The sequence below is a fragment of the Astatotilapia calliptera genome, chromosome 13 (assembly GCF_964374335.1).
Source record: "Astatotilapia calliptera chromosome 13, fAstCal68.1, whole genome shotgun sequence".
Taxonomy (NCBI): domain Eukaryota; kingdom Metazoa; phylum Chordata; class Actinopteri; order Cichliformes; family Cichlidae; genus Astatotilapia; species Astatotilapia calliptera.
The window spans coordinates 26,662,654-26,682,640 of record NC_137434.1 but is presented as its reverse complement, the minus strand read 5'-3'; the positions used below and the strand labels follow the sequence as shown (position 1 = coordinate 26,682,640).

Below are 19,987 nucleotides of genomic sequence, written 5' to 3'. Positions count from 1 at the left end.
CCCTCTTGAATCTCTGTTTGCAGCTTTTGCGCATTTATTTGGACTATTTTCATTGTTAGACGTGTCATTAATGTGATGTTTTCTTTCCTCTCTAGGTTTAGAGTCAGTTGTAAAAGTTAATATTAATGTTCAGGATGTGAATGACAATGAACCTGAACTCAGAGCTGACGACATCTATATATGTGAGAACGACGAGTCTAATACGGTAAGAGGTGATAGTTTTTATATCTATACTATTTATAGATTTTAATTATATTTTTTAATTTATATAGTACCAAATCACACAAAAACATTAGCCTCAAGTGGCTTTGTACTATAAGGTAAAGACTAAATATTCAGGAAAATCTCACAACAATCAAATTATCTGCTATGAGCAAGCACTTTGTGATGGCGGGAAGGAAAAACTCCCTTTTAACAGGAAGAAATCTTCTGCTGACCCAGGTTCGGGGAAAGGCAGCCATCTGCTGTGTCAGGTTAGGAGAAAACATGAGGAGAAGCTTGTTTCTTATTATTAGAGGATGCATCTTAATGGAAACTAAACGCCAACAGATCATGCTGAATTGTTGTTGATGTGTCTTCTGAATTAAAACTCACGTGAAGCCAAGCATGTGATGAGCTGGGGTAATGAATGCATTTTACATAAAAGCCTAAACGCATATTTAACTGTCTGTCTCCTCAATAACGGAGCCTGGGAAGCTACAATAGGTTTCTCCATTATTTACAGTTAAGTTTTTATTTGATTTTTTTTCCAATTGTGACTTTAATATACATAATCTGAAATTTGGATCCCAACCTAAAATGGTGTTTTTGCCACGTGCCATGTACATGGCAGTCGATGACTCAATGATTCACATGCATGCCATACATGTCTGCATAAATCAGTGCATATATAATTTACATATATGGACTGCACACATTGACTGCAGAAATGTGCAGTCAATGTGCAGAAAGGTTAATTTTAGAGTCATTTTTTGGTCTTTCCTCAGATAATTGGAACCTTGACTGCCACAGATAAAGATGATCAGCCAGTTGCCTTCACTTTCAGTCTGGCGAGTGAGAATTCCAACTTCTCCATCAGAAACTATGGCAGTAAGTCCTTCTGTGTACTGAACATTTATTTACTTTTCTTTTCTTGCTTGTTGCTTTAAATGGTGCTCTGAGCAAGCACTAGCCTTGGAACTTGTTGCTATGCAACAACTGGAATTCTATGTGAAGCCCAATGTTCTGTTTTTGAAATGTAAAATTATTTTAACTTCCAAAAACATCCTCCAGTTCTTTAAGCCAGACGGGAGATTTTGAGAGCCTGTCTGGGACCATAAGTACTATCTAAAATGCACAACAAAGACTGGAAATAATGAGAGCTATCAGTTCGATGGGCTTGAAGATAACTCCCTCTGTGTTGTAACCTTGTCACAGCTGATGATGTTCAATGAGCATAGTAACACAAAGTGGTGCTGTTGAGAGGTCTATAATACATTCAAGGACGGAAAAAAGAGAAACTACATCAAGTGGACAATTACTAACTATGGAAACTGTAGAAAGAGGTCCTGGGCTCAAGTTCAGTGGCTGGCTAGGGTCTTTTTTGTGTGGAGTTTGCATGATCTCCTTGTGCCTACTTGGGTTCTCACCAGGTACGGCAAAACACATTCATATTAGCAAGTGGTTAATTTAAATAGGGTGTGCGTGTGAGTTGTTTGCTTCTATATGATCCCCCTGTGACAGACTGGTGATATATATTTTATGGGCCTGGTTTACTAATAACTTGTAGCACTGCAAACTGGGTTTTGGCATAAAAAAATTACTTTGGGTATTTACCAAGAGAACAGTGACAAAATTTCTCAGTGGGAGTTCCTTTCTCAATGTGCAAAATATAACGATGAGAATATCTAAATTAGACATGCTAACTGATTTACAGGTTTAGTGCTAATTGTGATGCTAATTGTGATTACATTTAATTTAGAAAAAAAAAAGCACGTCTTATGTTTTGCACATGAAGATGAACTGTCTACGCCTGTGCTTAAAAAACAGTGAAACTGCTAAAGGTCACATGTAAAACTGACCAGTATTGTTAGTATTTTAGGACGGATTGTGCTGACATGCTAATTTGCTCATTTAATTTAGTATATCTATATCATGCTTTAGTTTTTCTCATTAAATGAGGAGTAATTAACACATTGGAATATATTAGGGATGAACAAAGAATTTTAATCAGAGAAAACTTATTAATATTAACACACACAATACTAAAACCTCTGTAACTAATGTCTTCAAAGTAGTCAAAGGATTCAAAGGCATGATGGCTGTTTGATTCTCATTCATTAAATGATGCAAGTGGTCTTTTTCAGGATGTAGTATGTCTGTAGACACTAAAATGAACCAGCTAGTTGGCGCCAGCATGCAGACATCTCATTTTGATTATTCCATATGCAAAGAGCTCAAAGAGTGAATAGTACTGATGTCATTTGGGGAAAAATATGTAGGTGTACTGTATATTTACAAATGAAAAAGGTTTAGCTTGAATTAACTGATGTGACATATGAAGAGGTATGATCCTGAGAGAAATTTGTTGGTATCAGCTTTAGGGGAGAGGTCATTCAATATAGGATACATAACAGCAGAAGTAAAAGTGCATTCATGATTTTTATCATCATATTCAGTTATTATCCATGACAGCCAGAGGGAAATTCATACCAACTGTTGCAGTCAGAAATAAAAAAAATATATAAGTAAATGAAAGCCTAAGGTAATCAGATGAAACATTTAGGTAAGGTGTTAGTATTTAATCTATCTAATCTGAAACCTGAACCATATTGAAGATAAACAGAAAAATGATGTGAATTTTACTCAACAAATTCCACTCGTGCACGTGCCCAGAGGGGTTGACTTGTTGAACTGAAGGAGGAAAGAAAGACAGAGTAGTGCAAAAGCAAGGAAAAATTAGGCTTAGGTGCAAGAAAAGATTTTAAAAAAGGCAAGAAGTTCAGAACTAAGAGGAGAGCAGGAGGAACTGAACCAAAAGAGACTTACAAGCAGTAAAAGAAAAAAAGAAAATGAAGATAAAACTGAAATGGATGCTTTACGTAAGGCAAAGATTAAAGAAGGAAAGGAAAAATAGAAAATCCAAGACAACTAAATGGAGAATAACAGTCTCGAGGCAGACTGAAGAAACGGTGGACCGACAAAATCAAGGAAGACATTAAGTCTGTCAATGCATCACCCGAGGACCCCTTGGACAGAACCAAATGGAGAAACCTTTGCCGAAGAGCGGACCCTGCACTAGCGGGAACAACGCCAGGGTGAAGAAGGAGAATAACAGTAGATGAGAACCTGAGATAAAAGAGGACTAAAACTAATGAAGAGGGAGGAAAAGCAGTGCCTTGAGAGGGGAGGAGAAGAAAGAAGAGCATGGGATGAAAAATGAAATAAGGACACTTGCAGAACAAAGTAGCAAGAGAAGATGAGGACATGAAAGAACATTAGAAACACCACATTTTAAGAGCAGTGGTTAAAAAGGTGAAGAGGAAACAGGGATGCAAGAAAGGTGGGACAGAGAAAAGGAGAGAAGAGAGAAGAAGGTAGCTGTTTGATAAAGTGCTGGTTGTCAGTGCAAACCGATGTTTTCCTCTGTGGCTCAAGACTGTGCCCCCCAAAACCCATCTGACAACACCTCACACCACTTAACACACAAACTAAAACATGGCCTAGAGACACAAACACACACATACACAACAAGAGCTGCAAAGTGAAGGCTTTTGAAATATTCATCGACTACCAGCTCTTTAAAACTTGCAAAAAACAACCTTCATTATGGGATTCACAAAGAATCTCACACTCCAACAGTCAATGTAGCTGCACAGTGAAGTGACAGGACTCCATGTTCCGACCACATGACTACATGAAGCTTAGCCCATTAATGCTGGACAGACAAAAGGGAAGGAGAGGTAGGAAAACAAGGAAACAAAATAAGAAAAGATGAATAGGATGCCGGAAGAAAAATATGTAAATAGAAAAAGAAAGAGAAAGAGAGGATAGTGAGAAATATCCAGAGAGAGAGGAAAGAGATTAAATCAAACAAAAACAGAGCAGGAGACGAGACGGAGAGGAGGGATGAGATGAAGGGCGGACAGAAGCTGTTTCATCTTTTATTCGGTTAGTTAAGGATTCATTTACAACCATATCCTTCCACACATACCTTTGCAGATGTTGTCATACAGGCTTTATCTGGTTTATCTTGGTTATTGAGATAGTAAACTTAGTTAAGCACCTTATATGCAGAACCTTGTTCATCCCTATGTCCTGTGACTGGGAATAGAGTCAAAATTATGTGGAAGACTCTGTGTATATAGACTAGTCTCATTCATGTTCGTGCTTTTGTCTCATCATTTAGTTTAGTTCATCGTGCAGAGAAATCAGAATTCAGAAGATAAAGAATGTATTTGTAGTGAAGATAAATGGTTAAAAACAATAGAAATTGCAGTGCTTCTCAAGCATGTTTTTTTTTTTTTTTTTTGATGTTTGGTTTTTTGTTTTGTTATCATGTACTTTTTTCTCTTTGAAATGAGCTCCACTGTCCTGCATGTTATGTGCTCTTGGCCTTTTGGGATAATACACACAAGTGTGTCTCTGTAACCTCTGCATATTTTAAAGATCAATGCAAAAAGGTGGTTGGATACCACCAGAGTGTCATCACTGTTTATTTCCCATACAGCATTGAGGAATTGTTACAGAACTGAATCTTCTCCTGTATTCATTATTGCTGCTTTTCCCATATACACGGACACTTGAAATACCTGCAGCACAGTTTTAGAGTTTATATACTCATTTGTGTTCATGAGCATTCTTTCAACTGCAAATTCAAAGAGCAACAATATCACATATCCTTCATGAAGAGTTTAAAAACAATAAATAAATAATTAAATTGTGGTGCAGGTATTTAATATATTTTCATTTCCAAGGTAGAAATGATTGGGTGTTCAACACACAATGGAACAAATACTTGACTAGATCTTTTCAGTAAACATTCTCAGTATTCCCCTATATAAATCACACAAGACAGTGTGACCTGATTTTCGCTGGAAATACTTGTACATGAAAAAGAATTGCAACACTTTAAAGGACTTTAAGTGTAAGAACATACTTTGACTCTGTGCAAGTGTTTGTGAAAATGCTTTCAGGCAGGAAGTTATTCATGCTGGTGAAAAATCAGGGCTTCTGTTAAACACTCTGGATTTGAACTTCAAGTCCAAATGTCAAAAATCGCAAAGTTGTTTTTGTTTGAACTTGAACTTAAACCAAAGCTACTGAATGTGTTTCTTTATTTGAGAGTATTCAGAAGGGTCCTTCCTGCCATTGTGTTCTCTGAAATTCCTCTAGTGGTGGGATATTGTGGAGGAAAGCGTTTGGCAGGAAATTTCTGCCTGCCAGGAGTTTGACTAATGACTGTATTGTTGCTCAGGTCTATGAAAAGGACATCGATGTAATCTACTCAACAAGTTTCTTTTAACTAAAACTGCAATTCAGTTCAGTTCTTTTTTCATAGCTTTTTTAATAACGTCACAATAACAGTAATCTCAAGGTGCCTTTTTTTATTGTAACTGAAGATCATACATTATTACAACAAGTCAATATGGCAGTTACTCTTGTTGAATGGGAGTGAGAAGGTAAACCTCTGTCTTAACACTGGGGATTCCCATGTGCCAGGAAATGGGGGGTGAGGGGCAAGAAAAGCAGAAAAGAATCGATGGAGAGGCATCAAAATGTAAACGACGGCAATGAGATGACCAAAGTTTTCTGTATCAGACTTTGTCTGGTCACTGATAGACCAAATTACATACAGAGTAGTCTGTAATGAAGAGATATTTCCAATGACAACAACATTCTTCTGCAAAGGAGAGTGATCTATGTTAATACATTTGTTCTGCCACTTCATTTAAAAACCGCCTTGGCTCCTTGTAGGATTTGCTTTTGCAGATTTTTTATGTTCTGTGATTATTTATGATCCTAATTGACTCCAATCTGAAATGCATCAAAGCCATAACCACAAATGATCTCTCTGCCTTTATTTAGTCACTCTCTCCTCGCTGTCTTATCTCAAATCTAGTCTTATCTGTTCAGCATGACTCACATAAATAGACTTTGTAGACTGAGCAGGTGAGCATTAGTTTTGCTTTAGTGAAACGAGGTGATGGGTGAGGCAAATTAAGGGAAATTTGTGAAGCAAAGGTGGTGTGATATTTTGTACTTAACTTACTATGTGTATTTTCTTGTATCTCTTTGTATAGATGGCACAGCAGCTCTCATTGTGAAACAGGGCCCGTTCAGCCTGGATGACCCCAAGAATTACAAGGTGGATATAAGGGTCAGTGACGGAGGACATCCCTCCAAGAGCAGCGTCTCCACAGTATCAGTTGGGGTATGCATTTTTTGTGTGTGTGATATTGAAAGCTGCTTGAGATTATTTTAGCACTGATAATTTTAAATAATTGTAAAGATGAAATGTCTTGTCTCTGTAAACCCAGTTTTAATGCAGTAAATATGTAGCTTCAATGAATGTTCAGTAAATGGACATTCAGGCAAGGTACTGACCGACTGATTGGTAATATGTTGTAGATATGTCAGTGTGATCCCAACCGGAATCGTACTTATTGCAAACCTGAGGCTCGGAGAATGGGAGTCAGTGTTCATGCCCTGACAGCCATTTTGCTTTGCATACTGACAATTCTCGGTAAGTTATTTTTTACTTTTTTGTTATACTACTTGTTTTTTCTACCTTGTTTCATTGTTATGACTTTTAGAGCCACCTTAAAGGGTTAACCTTGAGATTTTTAATGCTATAGTCTGTATACAGGCTTTTTTAAGAGTATTAATGTTTATAAGAAAATTATTTTTTAGCTGCATAAAATCTGAACCTCAATGATGTCACAGATGACTAGAAGTTGTGCAGGTATGGAGTTAATAAAAAGCAATGATGTCTGTTCTCTGCTCATCTTTGCTTGAGGCCAAAAGAAACCCGAACAGATATCTGACAGATCTATCAGTGGTTGAGTTGCATTCTGGGTATTGTAGGTGTCAGATTTTGACAGGAAGAAAGCATAATAATATATATGGTTTTTCAGCATCCTTTTTTAGACCGTCCATCATGAATATGATGTGAAAATGAAGTTTTAAGTTGTTATGATATTAGGTAATAGATCCTGATTTGGTTGCATGTGAACTTGCTTGAGTAACTATCTCTATATTGTTTTAAGTTTATTTATGCTTGTCTGTGTTAGAATATATAGAAAGGTGAAAACACATCATTCCCAGCATATTTGCATTTATGCTGAAAGTATGGGAAATGCATTGAAATATTTATTGCATTTTTTTGCATTCGTATTGTAGAATCTGTCCAAGTTACACATAATGGCATGTGCAATATCAGTGCACATAATGATGGGATTATAATGCAACAGGAAAATCCATATATCCAAATGACAAGTTTTTTCTTAAGACTATAGCTTTTCACCTTTAATACCAGAGGACCTGCTTAATGTCATCTTCTGTCTTACAATAGTAATTATTTTTGGCTTTTTCCAACATTTGACTATTTTCCAAAAAAGATGTTTTCCTGTTTTTCTTGGAATAACAAAGCCAATAAACATTCAGAAACAAAACCATTTTCATTTTGCAGAATCGTTTAATTTCTGAACTCGGTCTGGCTCGTGAAATGCAAAAGCATTTTGACTGATTTCAAAGCTAGAAATTTATCTTACCTAAAAATCTATTTTTCCACTGTTCTCCAGTGGTCAGATGTGTTTTCTCACCCTCAGAGACTCACTGAAGTGTACTCCAGGGTGTGAGTCTTGTGGTGTAGTGGTTAACACTTTCACCTTATGTGTGAAAGATCTCTGGTTTGAGACCAGGAGGAAACACAAAAAATGCTCGAAGGGGTCACATGCTTGGAAAAATGTGCCAAATCAAATAAACTAATGAGAGAGCAGCTGAAAAAACTCAAACATAATATGGGTATGGATGAAGCAAAGCACACCCAAGGGGATCTGGAAGTGAAAAAGGAGATACAACTTTCAAACAGAAAGGGCAATGAAACATTTTAACCCACTGTGTAGACAGCCATGTTTATGCCTGGAATAGAGATTGGATAAAAAAAAATTTTGTTGTTGGAAGTAGGAAAAGTTTTAAAAATGAACAATAGGACTTGAAAAAAATTCTAAACAACAAGGAAAAAAAACAACATTTTCACTCGCCTTGTTTTGGGTTTGTTTGCATTTACACACAACAAATAATAAACAAGCTTTTGTGAAATATTTGAAGATTGAATCAAAGATCGATGCCTAAATGTTTAGACAGACAGTAATGTAAAAATAGTACTTTTCTTCGTTCTTCTTTAACTTTATTACCGGTAAGCAGAGAACTTCTGTATATATTGTTATTCTCTGAGAGAAATTCATGAAGACAGCATCAGTGATAGATGCAAAAAGCCAGTGCTGAGTGATCGGGACACGTGCACAGATTCACTTGCCCTTGCTTTGCGATAAATAAGATTTGTGTTTTGCGGGGAACGTTTTCCCCTTCTGGTGTTGTTGGTTTTATGAATAATGCAGCGGCGGATGTGAAAATAATGCCTGTAGTTGTGCACTCAATATTCTCTTTGATACCTTCGCCCCCTGCCTTTTTTGTATTTCTTTGGGAAAAAGAGACAGTTGTCATGTTGGATGAGAGGCACACTGGAGATACTTGGCCAAACAAGAGGGATGTGGAATGAGATGTACTGAAGAAGGAAGGAAAAAAGAAGAGGAACTTTAAGATAAGGGGGGATGGAGGCAAAGTGACACGTGGAAAAAAGTGTATATCAAGACTTAGATATTGGATGTGGAGAGTGGTGAAACAGGCGGACAGATGTAAGACGGTGAATTGAGATGGAATGAGACCGGCTGAGTGACAGAGAGACAGAAAGAGGTTAAAGAAGAGAGACATGGAAGAGGAGAATTGTGGGAAAAGCAGCAGAAGAATAGGAGTGGTAATGAGGGGAGTTTATCAGTTCTTTAGGTGGCGTCTGCTTATCAAGCACCACCAAACACTCAACCTATTAACTATTAATACACTCCTTCACTATCGGGCCTTTTCCCCTTCATTTTTTCCCTTCATCTCCCCCTTCCTCTGTTTCTTTCCCTGTGGGTCTCTCTGTCTCCCTAACTTCCCCCTTCTATCTCTCCTTCTCTTTATCAAACAGCCCCAACACAGGCTAGATTAACTATTTAATGCACTTGTCATTATCTGTCAGGGCCCAAAGCAATTTAGCGTGCTCCCCATTCACAGGCACATTTTCTCACATGAAGCCGGGTTTGACACACGAAAAGACATTTTTTCACAGTCCTTCTTCTCTAAAGAAAGGGCTTCTTTTTCCCCCCCTCTCTTTTCTTGTCCCTCTAAGTCTGATATCTCCAGAGCTTATTAAACTGCAGAGCATGTGTTGTAAAAGATTAATCTGTTGGTTTCCCATGCAAACTTAAATTAGTCCCACTCACCCTCAACTAAAAGGCATGGCTAATGCTGCCCGTCCGCTGAGAGAGAAAGAGGTTCATATCGGGACCGAGGCTTGGGGCCTAATCTAATGTCAAATGTATCCTTCCTTCTCTCCTTGTCGCTCTCTTTCTCTCCTGATTTCCTCACCCCTAAGTCGCCAGTTTCTTCCACTTCCTCCTCCCCTCAATCAGTACCCTCCCCCCTTTTTGTTTTCTTCTTTTTTCTCTTGCTTCCTTCTCCTCTGTACTCTGTGCCCACTGACATGCAGCGTGTAATCAAAAACTTTACTGAGCTTCTTTTACCCTACTTTTTATCAAGTTTGGCCTTTTGAACCCACTTTAATGTCATCATAATGTTGTGTACAAGTCAATTCGTTTAATTTTAGAGTAAGCCTGGTTGTTCTGGAAACAATTACAGTTATAGCTTCAGTTTATGAATGATCAGACCGGCTCTAGTGTAACAGCCTGCAGATAAAATCATAAGGGGATTATCGTAAGGGGCTGCCCATCATTCTCTCTGAGATTGTTTTACACACAATAGCAAAGAGCTATTTCATGCAGACTATGAAGTCGAGCTCAGCTGTTATCCTTCTACACATCCAATTGGTTGATATCTAATCAAGTGCATAGCTGCTTCAACCTGCCCACAGTTGCTCTACATGTTTAAGCCACTTTGCAACCCACCTCCCTCACAGCTGGGTTCCTGTGTGGAAATAAAAGACATTTATGAATAACAGCATACTTGTTCATAGCTGCTTACTACAGGAACACAGATTGATTGATGTTCCAGTGGAATTTTTAAAATTAATAATGTCACAGTTCGAGTCAGATTATACTTTCATATAATCTATAATCTTGCACGTATAATTAGGTTTAGAGTTAGGCCTTGTTCTGCTAGAATATTTTGCCCTGTGCACAGCATGCTACCTCGATTGTTTTTGAGACAGACATAATTAAAAGTCTCAAGTCTGATAATTGTCTTTGTTTCTTGAACTGAAACAAATGTTTTTTCTTTATTGATTTTGTGATTTAAGACTCCCATTGTTACACCCCCTCCCCCCGTTTCTCTCTTTCACAATTGTTTATTTCATCGTCATCTGCTTCTCTTTCCTTTCCTTCTCAACACCCCTGCACGTTGTTTTCTCACACTCATTTCCACTTCCCTCGTTGTGTTTACTGAAATTCCCTTCCTGTCTTTTATGCTCCCCTTTCTTGTCTTTCTTTGTGCAGTTACTCTGTGCATGTCTCTGGCTGGGTAGATTCACTTAAGGTTTTCACGCTTGGGGCGAACGTCTCAGATACCTTAAACCATCTATTCCTCATTTTCTCTCCTTCGTCACTGCACTGCTCTCTAGTCTCATTCCCTTGTCAGTGCTCTACTTTTCTCACTTGTTTCCTGGCCCCATTCTTATTCTGCTTTGGTTGCGAGTCTCTATCATGATTTCACAGTCATAGAGCCATTGGTCTGAAAGGATAAATGATTAAATGCAGTCTGTCTTTTTGTTTTACTCTTGATGTCTTCATTTTCTACCAACAGCAGTTTTGATTCGCTGTGCTGGATGTCAGCCGAGTAGATTCTAAACACACGTTTCTTTTCTGCTTTTAAGTCATAGTGATCCTGTTCGCGATGAGGAAACGCTACCAGAAGGATTCTCTGGCCAATATGAAAAACAGCGGAGAGATTCATGAGCAGCTGGTCACATACGATGAGGAGGGAGGAGGAGAGATGGACACTAATGGGTATGCAGATGAAAAGAAGCACTGCTATACACTTTTAAACTGACAACTTGAATATAACTGAAATGAGCTGACATGGTTTATCAGCAGCCCCCCTTTTTTGCAGACTTACATTTGATTCTATTTTCTTTATAATCCTCTCAAAGGAAAGATTTTTCACCTCTGAATGAAACAACAAAAACCCAAGAATTTATAAAGTCTTGACAAAGAATGACAGAAAATCCATTTTAAGTAAAAATGTAAAATAAATGTTGCTTCTTACTCACACTTTCAGCAATGCCAGTGAGGCCATTAATGCTCTTTTTTATGTCATTAATTTCTCTTTTGTGGCTGCCATGCATAAAAAAACAGCTCACAAAAACTGAAGGGAGCTTTAATTATTTAAATGTAGGATTGAAACTGTCTACTGGAACATAGACAGCTTTTTAAACATTTAAACATTCCTCTTTACCTTATACTGTTTATGTTTCTATTGCTTACATCCTGATATTCATATTTTTAAAATAAATGAAACAGATATATTCAACGTTTCTTATGCTTTTTTATGGTTTATTTGCATAATCTTTTTATTATTATAAAATCCTTGACAACAAATAATAAAGTGTGCTACCTCCTATATCTCCATTTATTTGCACTTTAATCGTATCATCTTTTATGTATCTACTGACTTAGTTTCACCTAATCTAAATCGAAATATCACTAGAGATCCACATAATTCAGGTAAACTATCCATATTAAATGTACCAGAACTCACTGTTTGCCGATAAAAGCCACAAACGCAAGTTAATATAAGAATATCTAAGTTGCAGAGTAGCCAAGACATTACATTACTATTGGTGACTTTCTAAAATATATTTAAAAAGACAAAAAGATCAAATATAACTTGATAGTTGAGCTGTAGCATTAAGCATTCTGTAATAAATATGTCAGTGGACATATTTAAATGTCCGTACCCAGAAAATCTCTGTGATGAAGAAATGTGATCAGCAAATTTACTCACTCTATCCTCTTTTCTTTTAGCTATGATGTCTCAATCCTCACTTCCGCTTGCCATGACGGTTCCCTGCTTCGCCACCAAGATCACCGCCCCCACCCCTCACTCTACGCCATGGTCCAGAAACCCCCCCACCACACTCAGCCCACCGCATGTAAGGGCGACATGGCAGCGATGATTGAGGTAAAGAAAGACGAAGCTGATCACGACCGAGATGGATTCCCTTATGACACTCTCCACATCTACGGCTACGAGGGACCCGAGTCTTTAGCCGGAAGTCTCAGCTCTCTGGGAAGTTCCTCTACTGGTTCGAACTTGGATTATGACTTTCTCAACGATTGGGGCCCGAGGTTCAGGACCCTGGCAGAGCTCTATGGTGTAGATGGCCCAGATTACTACCATCAGTACTGATACCACATACCACCACATAATGACAAATCATACACATACATAACAAACATACAGCTTGATACAGTAATCAGAAAGAGCCATAGCAATACACTCACATACTGACCAGAAGCATGCAGGAAATATACACATTCACACAGAAACAGACCTACAGTAGATAACCGTGTTCTTGAGAGACTTCTCCAGCTCCTCAAAACAAAATCAGGGAGCTCCTTTTTATCCAGTAACAATGACTAACTTCTGTTATGATGTGTAATTCAGTGAATCCATTAGTGTGTTGTGCCTCTGTCTTTTCACTCCCAGTCAAAAGAAAAGAAAAGAAAAAGCTTCATCAAAATCCTGGAAGCTCCATGAAGTTGAGTCAAGGAGGCTCTTTTTTTTTTCCTGTTTCCAGTGAAATATTGGAAAAATTTTAAAGGAACAGAACACCAGGACATCTTTGATAGAAATAATAGAAATAGTGGCTTCATACATTTGCAAGAGGACTGATTATTTGGTGACAATACGAGATCCACACCATGAGGATTTTCCTTTACAGCAGTGTTGTGAGTTTTACACGGTAACCCTTTTATTCTGAAAAAGGTCTAAGCAGGTGAAGCCAGTTGGGTTGGTTATGGATGGGTATGGATAATCCAGTCCCTTTCAGTGATGTTACTCAATTACTTAATTTCTTTTGCATTTAATAATTTTGCAGCAGCATTTTGAAATATGATTTTTCCCCCTGTGGTGACTTTGGCAAAAGACACAGACTATTGAAGATGAAAAGTTTATAACGATTCATTTTGTATCCCCTAAAATAAGCATTAACCTTCCCCATCATATTGGCCTGTTAATGTATGATTAACTGAATTCATATATTTAAATCCTTATATCCTGTTTAACATTAAAATGTATTGCTAATATAATATTGCAGACTCTGAAGATTAGTTCATTTTGCTACAAAGAGAATTAAAGGAATCGTAATAATTCAATCCAACAGGGGCTGCAAAATGCTGCGTGTGAAAGCAACTCACTGCTGATCTTTTTTTCCCCCTTCGTTCTTTTTTTCTGTCTCTTTTGGTATACGGCGTGTGATCTCTTCTAACTTTGATGTGTGGGGTTTTTTTTTATAAATTTGACAAAAGGGACACGAACACTGGGAGAACGAGGTGATTTTATTTTTGATCTGTAGTTGATGATTTGATTTGTAAATATGATTGCTTGAGGGGGTTACTGTACTGGGAAACTCTGAGCAGCCACGCGAGTTTAAGCTCAAAGGGGTTTGAAGTGTTTGATCACAGCAAGATGCCAGTTATGTTTTCTTCATCTGAAATACTAGAAGAGACCGTCTCTGAGGAAAGTTCAGCTCTGTAAAGTCTACTTTGTTCATCAGAGCGTCAAGTCCGATGGGTTATTTTGTGACGCGTCCATTGAGTTCGTGATTTTTCTGAGGTCCAGACATGACATCAGGTGTCTGAACAGTAGTCAACAGAATTCAAAAGAAGCATCAGAAGTCCCTGATTTTTTTTTTGCTGTTTTTTAAGGTGAAAACCTTAAAAAAACTTTCCCGCTTTGTGTTCCTGAAACCAACCCTCTGATATGAATAAGGTCATTTTCCGAGTAAGTCATTTTGCCCATTTTCTCAGTTATCTTCTGCTCTGAAAAGAGAAAAGACAATCGACAGACAGAAAGGAAATGACGCTACTGCTTCTCAGACAGAATTACAGCATGTTCCGAGGGTTTATTTGACAGAACCCATCATCACAGTTATTGTTGAGATGAAAGCCTAATTCTCAGAGGCCTACTGGAACAAAAGTAATTCAGACAACTCAGGAAGCACAGAGCTGGAAAAGCAGCTAGTTGGGCAGCCACAATGACTCTGAGGTGGCTTGAATAACTTTAACCTCTAAACCTTCTTGGCTGCTATCAGATCATAAAACTTGAGATGAAAAATACCCCAAACTTTTTGATAGTCTAGATGATTACTTAATATAGCTACTAAAAGTTAGGTAATAGTTTCTCCTAATAGTTGTGTAGGATTATTTCTACCTTGAATTTTAGCATTACATAGTAAGGATATTCTACTTAGCAACGGATACGGCGCTCCTTGGCGTCAAATTGAAGTTTTGTCTATAAAATGTCAATAAATATGAGAAATACCCACAAGAGCTTCTCAAAAACCAAAGTAGCTCCTTTTTTCCTTTCCAGATATGCTGGATATTTGGCCTGCCCCGTCTCTTAAGTAATCAGGAACAACCAATCGCAAGGCCGCACTCGGTAGCGTTTAAACAATAATCACAGATCTTTTAGATTATTGCACGAACAAATGCCCAGGAAATAAACCATTGTTTCTGCATTCATTCATAAAGCACCACGAAGGTAGAAGGTCACCATTGTCTGTGATTATTGTGACATCTGTGAATCTAGTACCAATTGTTGCTGATAGTACCACCCTACTGAACACACACACAGCGTAGTGTGTTTCTTTTTTCTTTTTAAAAAAAAGTAATTTCATTTCAGTTTATTTAACCTACTATTCAGTCCCAGGAATCGGAGTTGAACTTGTTCCCTTAAAACTCAGTCCTGCTTGGAATGCCTTTTGATAAACAGTGAGACAATAGCTGGAAGTCCTCTCAACGCCTTCCTGTTGGGGTTTAAATATATATATATATATACACTTAGCCAGTTCCTTCTCCTCAGTCTTAGCTTTGCTCTCCTTGTTTGCCTCACCATATCTCCTCGGCGCTGTCTTTTTCTCCGTCGTCTAATCAGTGAGACCAAACAGTGGACTCAACTTCCTGTCCATCTGGGAGGTTGTGCCCGCCTCTTCCTGTCTGTGTTATCTTTCTCCTGGGCCAACACATTGTGCTCACTTCCTGCAAGTCCAGCCTGAGAAATGGGCTTGAAGAGGAAGAGGGAGCGAGGCAAGGAGCCGCATGGGATGAGGTTGGGGGTTAAGAAGAAAGAAAGATGAAAAGAACAATGCAGAGCAATGATTAGTTTTCCAGCTGAACAGAAACACCTCAGAGCAAAGATGTGTTTTTTTTGACCTGTACAATTTGCCATCCTCATGAAAGAAGGCTGATCCCACCAGTAAATATTACGTTTATTTAAAAAAAACAAAAACAAACAAACACAGTCTCAGTTTTGTGGCTTCAAAATGGCAGGAATGGAATCTTAAGTACTCTTACCTTCAGTTTATTTCTCCTCATTGTTTTTAGGCATTGCACTCATGATCTTGGTCAAAAGCAACCCACTGTTTTGTAAGTGTAAAAAAACCTTCAAATATCTCTTAAAAATTCTGGCACAACAAGCACCACTGCTAAAAAAAAAAAAACATTTCTAGAATCTAAGAATCTTAGCTAGTTTTATAATCCATGTCCTTGCTCAGTGAACAAACAATGGCTCATTTTTCTGTCTGACATCTTTGTTTGAGTCAAAGAATGGAAACAAACTTTGTAAACTTTGGTTCAATTTTGCTTCATTGTGCAGTGAAAGAAAAACTTTTTGTCTTGTTATTTCAAGCTATTTCGTGGCTCTAAAAGTAACAGTAATCTTTTTTATGTGTGTGTGCGTGTGTGTATGTTCACTATTATTGTAATCATGGCTGTTATTTAAAAGGTGTTCCCATGAAAAAGAAAAACTTCATTGTTAAAAACCAGCAGGCTGTAGCAGAGACAGGTGCTCCATTATCTACTTTCCTAAAAGCAACAAGTGCTGGCTGTACTTAGGTGAGAAAAGCTGGCACATTATTCGAGGCAGATGGACATTCGCTAGCAATTTTGGCCAGCAGTATTTTCAACTTGTTAAGCTCGTTCCAAAACGATATAAAATGTAGCACATACATTTTTATGACAAAAATCCATTAATAGAATACATCAATCATTAAACACTTCCAAAACATGGACCATATAGTCAGACATGGCGTAATATTTTCCAGAGCGTGTCATATTTCTTTTTTCTTTTTTCTGCCAGGACCAAGACTTGGACATATTGGTTTAGACTAACATGTTTCTTCCAATCCATCATGCCCAGCATGCTTTCATTTTTAGGAATTTTCTTGAGCTCTTCACCCGCTTCTCCACACTTATTCATCAGATTTTGCAACTTCCAACATTTTCCAAGTATTACAATAACACGCTACGGGACAATGACAGCCATACGAGTACCATAATTAATTTGATATGTTGGTTATCAGTGGTTGTGGGAGGACATTTACCTCCCCTGCTGAAGGAGTCACATTGGAAGCAGTGAAAATTAAACCTCTCAGGGTGGGATCCCAACACAAAAAAGTTCTTCACATGAACGTGAAGAAACAAAAATATGTAGTGTGGTTTAAAAGACAACATTTAAGTGTTTTTCTTCTGTTTCTGTCTAATGTTTCAACAAGGGATTTTATTTTGAAATGTATATAGAAAAAATGTGCCTAATAGGGATCTTTCTCTGGCCTCACCTTGTTTATTTTTTTCTTATTGTTGCTATTATTTTTGCCTAAATAACTGTATTTAAAGGATTATAAACTTGACACTCTCTTTTTTTAATTGCTGTATAAAGGAAAACTAGATTCAGTTTCAGCACATGAAAGAAAATAGTGTTTGATGCATGAATGAGTCCTCGAGTGAATATGTAACTTTCTGCTTGTGTGTCCACTTTTGTGTGTGTGTGTGTGTGCGTGTGTGTGTGTGCAAGGGTGCTTGTGATCGTACCATGACTGTACCCATGTAGATATACACACAAATGAGTATCAGACCAGTTAAAAAAAACAAAAAAGGGAAAGAAACCACATTTCTCTTGTGTGAAAACATTAAGGTCTGCAAGGGAGCGACATGTGCCTTTACTCTTTAAAAAAAAAAACATGTAAAGAAAAAGAAAAATGCTTTTTTTTGATGGTGAACACGATGTTTTCTATAGTGTTTTATGGTGTACAGCAACTACTTTTTATTACATGAATTTTTGTAAGTGTAGAAGAATAAAAATCCACTCAAATATGTTTTGTTTATCTGGTGATTTTTACTGACACTTTGGGACAGAAGAAAATATTTCACCAAATGAACTATAAAATGTTAAATGGACTGGTTTATGTACAGCACATTTCTGCTCTGCTTGAGCTTTACACAACATGTTTCATTCGCCCATTCAGAGAAGCACTTTTTTTTCTACACCTAAGGGTAGATCAAACATTCACACTTGGGTGCTTGAGAAGCAACTTGGGTTAAGCATCTTGCCTGAGGATAGTATGATAGGTGAATGGAGCAGCCAAGGGTCAAACCACCAACCTTCCAATTAGTAGATGAGCTGCTCTACCTCCTGAGCTACAGCCAAGACATCTGTGCTGAATAAATGTGGATGTACTAGCTCACCGGTTTATTTTTATACTAAAAAGTATTCAAGTAAGCTCTTACAACCATTTCAAATTGCATCAGCTTGTAAATTCCACTATCTGATGATATGATACATGATGCCAGTAAGTGGCTGCCTCCAGTTTTGAGCCACCCCAGATGACTTCAAGTAGCCAGAGGTTCTTGTATTTTTAAGTGGTCTTCAGCAATAGTCCTCCACATAGATTTTCTGAAGGTCTTTGGCTGCTTTTTAATTCTTTTTCAACCCAGGCCATTTTCAGAGGAATGATTTTGTTTGTTTGCTTTTTGGTGTGTTTGTTAATCTATTTAACTGACCTATGAATCGGTCAAGCATAAAAAAGCACCTAACTCAACAAGTGGTGTACCTACACATAACAAACAACTTAGCAAAGAAAAAATATTGTAAATTGTATCTTTAGGTATTTTATTAGCAGCCTGTCGCAAAAATACATAATTTTTTCTGATTTCTTCAGCCAAATCAATGAATATAATATCCCAGAGAGCTATTAGCTGCAAACTTGGCAAATCTCAGCAAGGTGTCAAGGGTGTCCTTAAAAATGTAATGAAACTGGACAAGTGAAGGGCAAAAGAAAAAAAAAAGAAGACTATCTACAGCAGATGAACATGTGAAAGTCATTTCCTTAAGAAACTTTTCAGCATGACAGTGATGCCAAGAAAACTGCTAATACAGTAAAAGCATACCTGGACAGAAAAACACACTTTGAATAACCTCTCCAGCGCCCAGAACTCAACATTATTGAAGTATTGTGGGATCTTGACAGAACTAAAGGCACTCTAATTCCTTTTTATTTATACGTCGCCAAATTACAAAAACTGTTGCCTCAAGGTGCTTTATATTGTAAAGTAAAGACCCTACAATAATACAGAGGAAACAGAGAAATTCAGCCAGCAACCAAAGAAGAGCTTTCGAATGTCCTTCAAGAAGCCTGGAGAACTATTACTATTAAGAGTACTTAAAGAAATTGGAAGAGGACTTGACTTGAGTTCAGACTCTACTGAAGAATAAAGGTGCTGATAATAAATATTGACTTTTAAGTTTGTTGGAACTGTCCAAATTCTGTTTTTGCCTCATATAGTGTATTTCCATGTGTGTTTGCACATTATTGAATAGATAGCTGCACATATTTACCATTTTGCAAGCAGAATATAAAGAAATGAGGAGTGACTTAAGACTTTTCTAGAGCACTTTATACTGGAAGGCTTACAATACAGCTTGAAAGAACATTTAAAAAACTACATATTGAAAATATTTAATGCTCCACAGAGTAATAGCAATCCCTGAGATTATAGTATATGCATATATGTGAAGGACTGATAATAAAAATTTGATGGGCTAAAAACAACTCAATGGGGTGTTTTCATTCAACACAAAGCTTTTTTTGTTTACATAATCAACCAAACTTAATCACAAGATCCTTAATGGCCAGATACTGTTCAACAAATTAATATGATAGGGGTGAGAATTCTTAAACATCTAACTAATCTTCAAGTTTTTTTAAGGTTTTACTCAGTATCAAAAGTGCCTGTGACTCATGTAAGAAATCCAAGAGAAAAGGAGGCGAACATGAACAATATTTTCTGTCACATCACTCTGTTGAAGAACAACAAGAAACAAAGAAAAAGAACAGCAGGTACCATATGTGGTGTGTCTGCCTTTTCATGACAAAAACACACCTAAGTCTCATGCAAAGAAAAAGTGGAATTTACCGGGATAACCCACTAAATGTTTTTTTGTCAGGTTTAAAGTGTCAACATGGGTCTGAAAAACCAAAATACTAGCAAGTTCTCTAACACGGTGAGACCAGCTCTGTTCCTTTGTGTAAAATGATCCAGCATGTCAAAGATTACACATTGTGGGGCCGTGTGAGGAAAAGCTCTGATCTCCCTCCCTTAATCCTTGACAAGCGATCAGATGTCAGTTGGAGGATATCCTGTGTTTTTCTCCTTTTTTAACATGAGTGTAAATT

General features: G+C 37.5%; 1 protein-coding gene across 1 annotated transcript in view; it reads left to right on the top strand.

The window, feature by feature from the left end:
- The window catches only part of cdh5 (cadherin 5), a 32,392-nt gene extending 18,756 nt beyond the window's left edge, over positions 1-13,636 (top strand). The window contains exons 10-15 of the mRNA XM_026189707.2: positions 96-205; positions 987-1,089; positions 6,282-6,412; positions 6,610-6,724; positions 11,129-11,261; positions 12,279-13,636. Of these exons, the coding sequence (XP_026045492.2) occupies positions 96-205; positions 987-1,089; positions 6,282-6,412; positions 6,610-6,724; positions 11,129-11,261; positions 12,279-12,663 (977 nt within the window). The 3' untranslated portion in view covers positions 12,664-13,636. The remainder of the gene's footprint in view (positions 1-95; positions 206-986; positions 1,090-6,281; positions 6,413-6,609; positions 6,725-11,128; positions 11,262-12,278) is intronic.
- Positions 13,637-19,987: the final 6,351 nt, after the last annotated feature.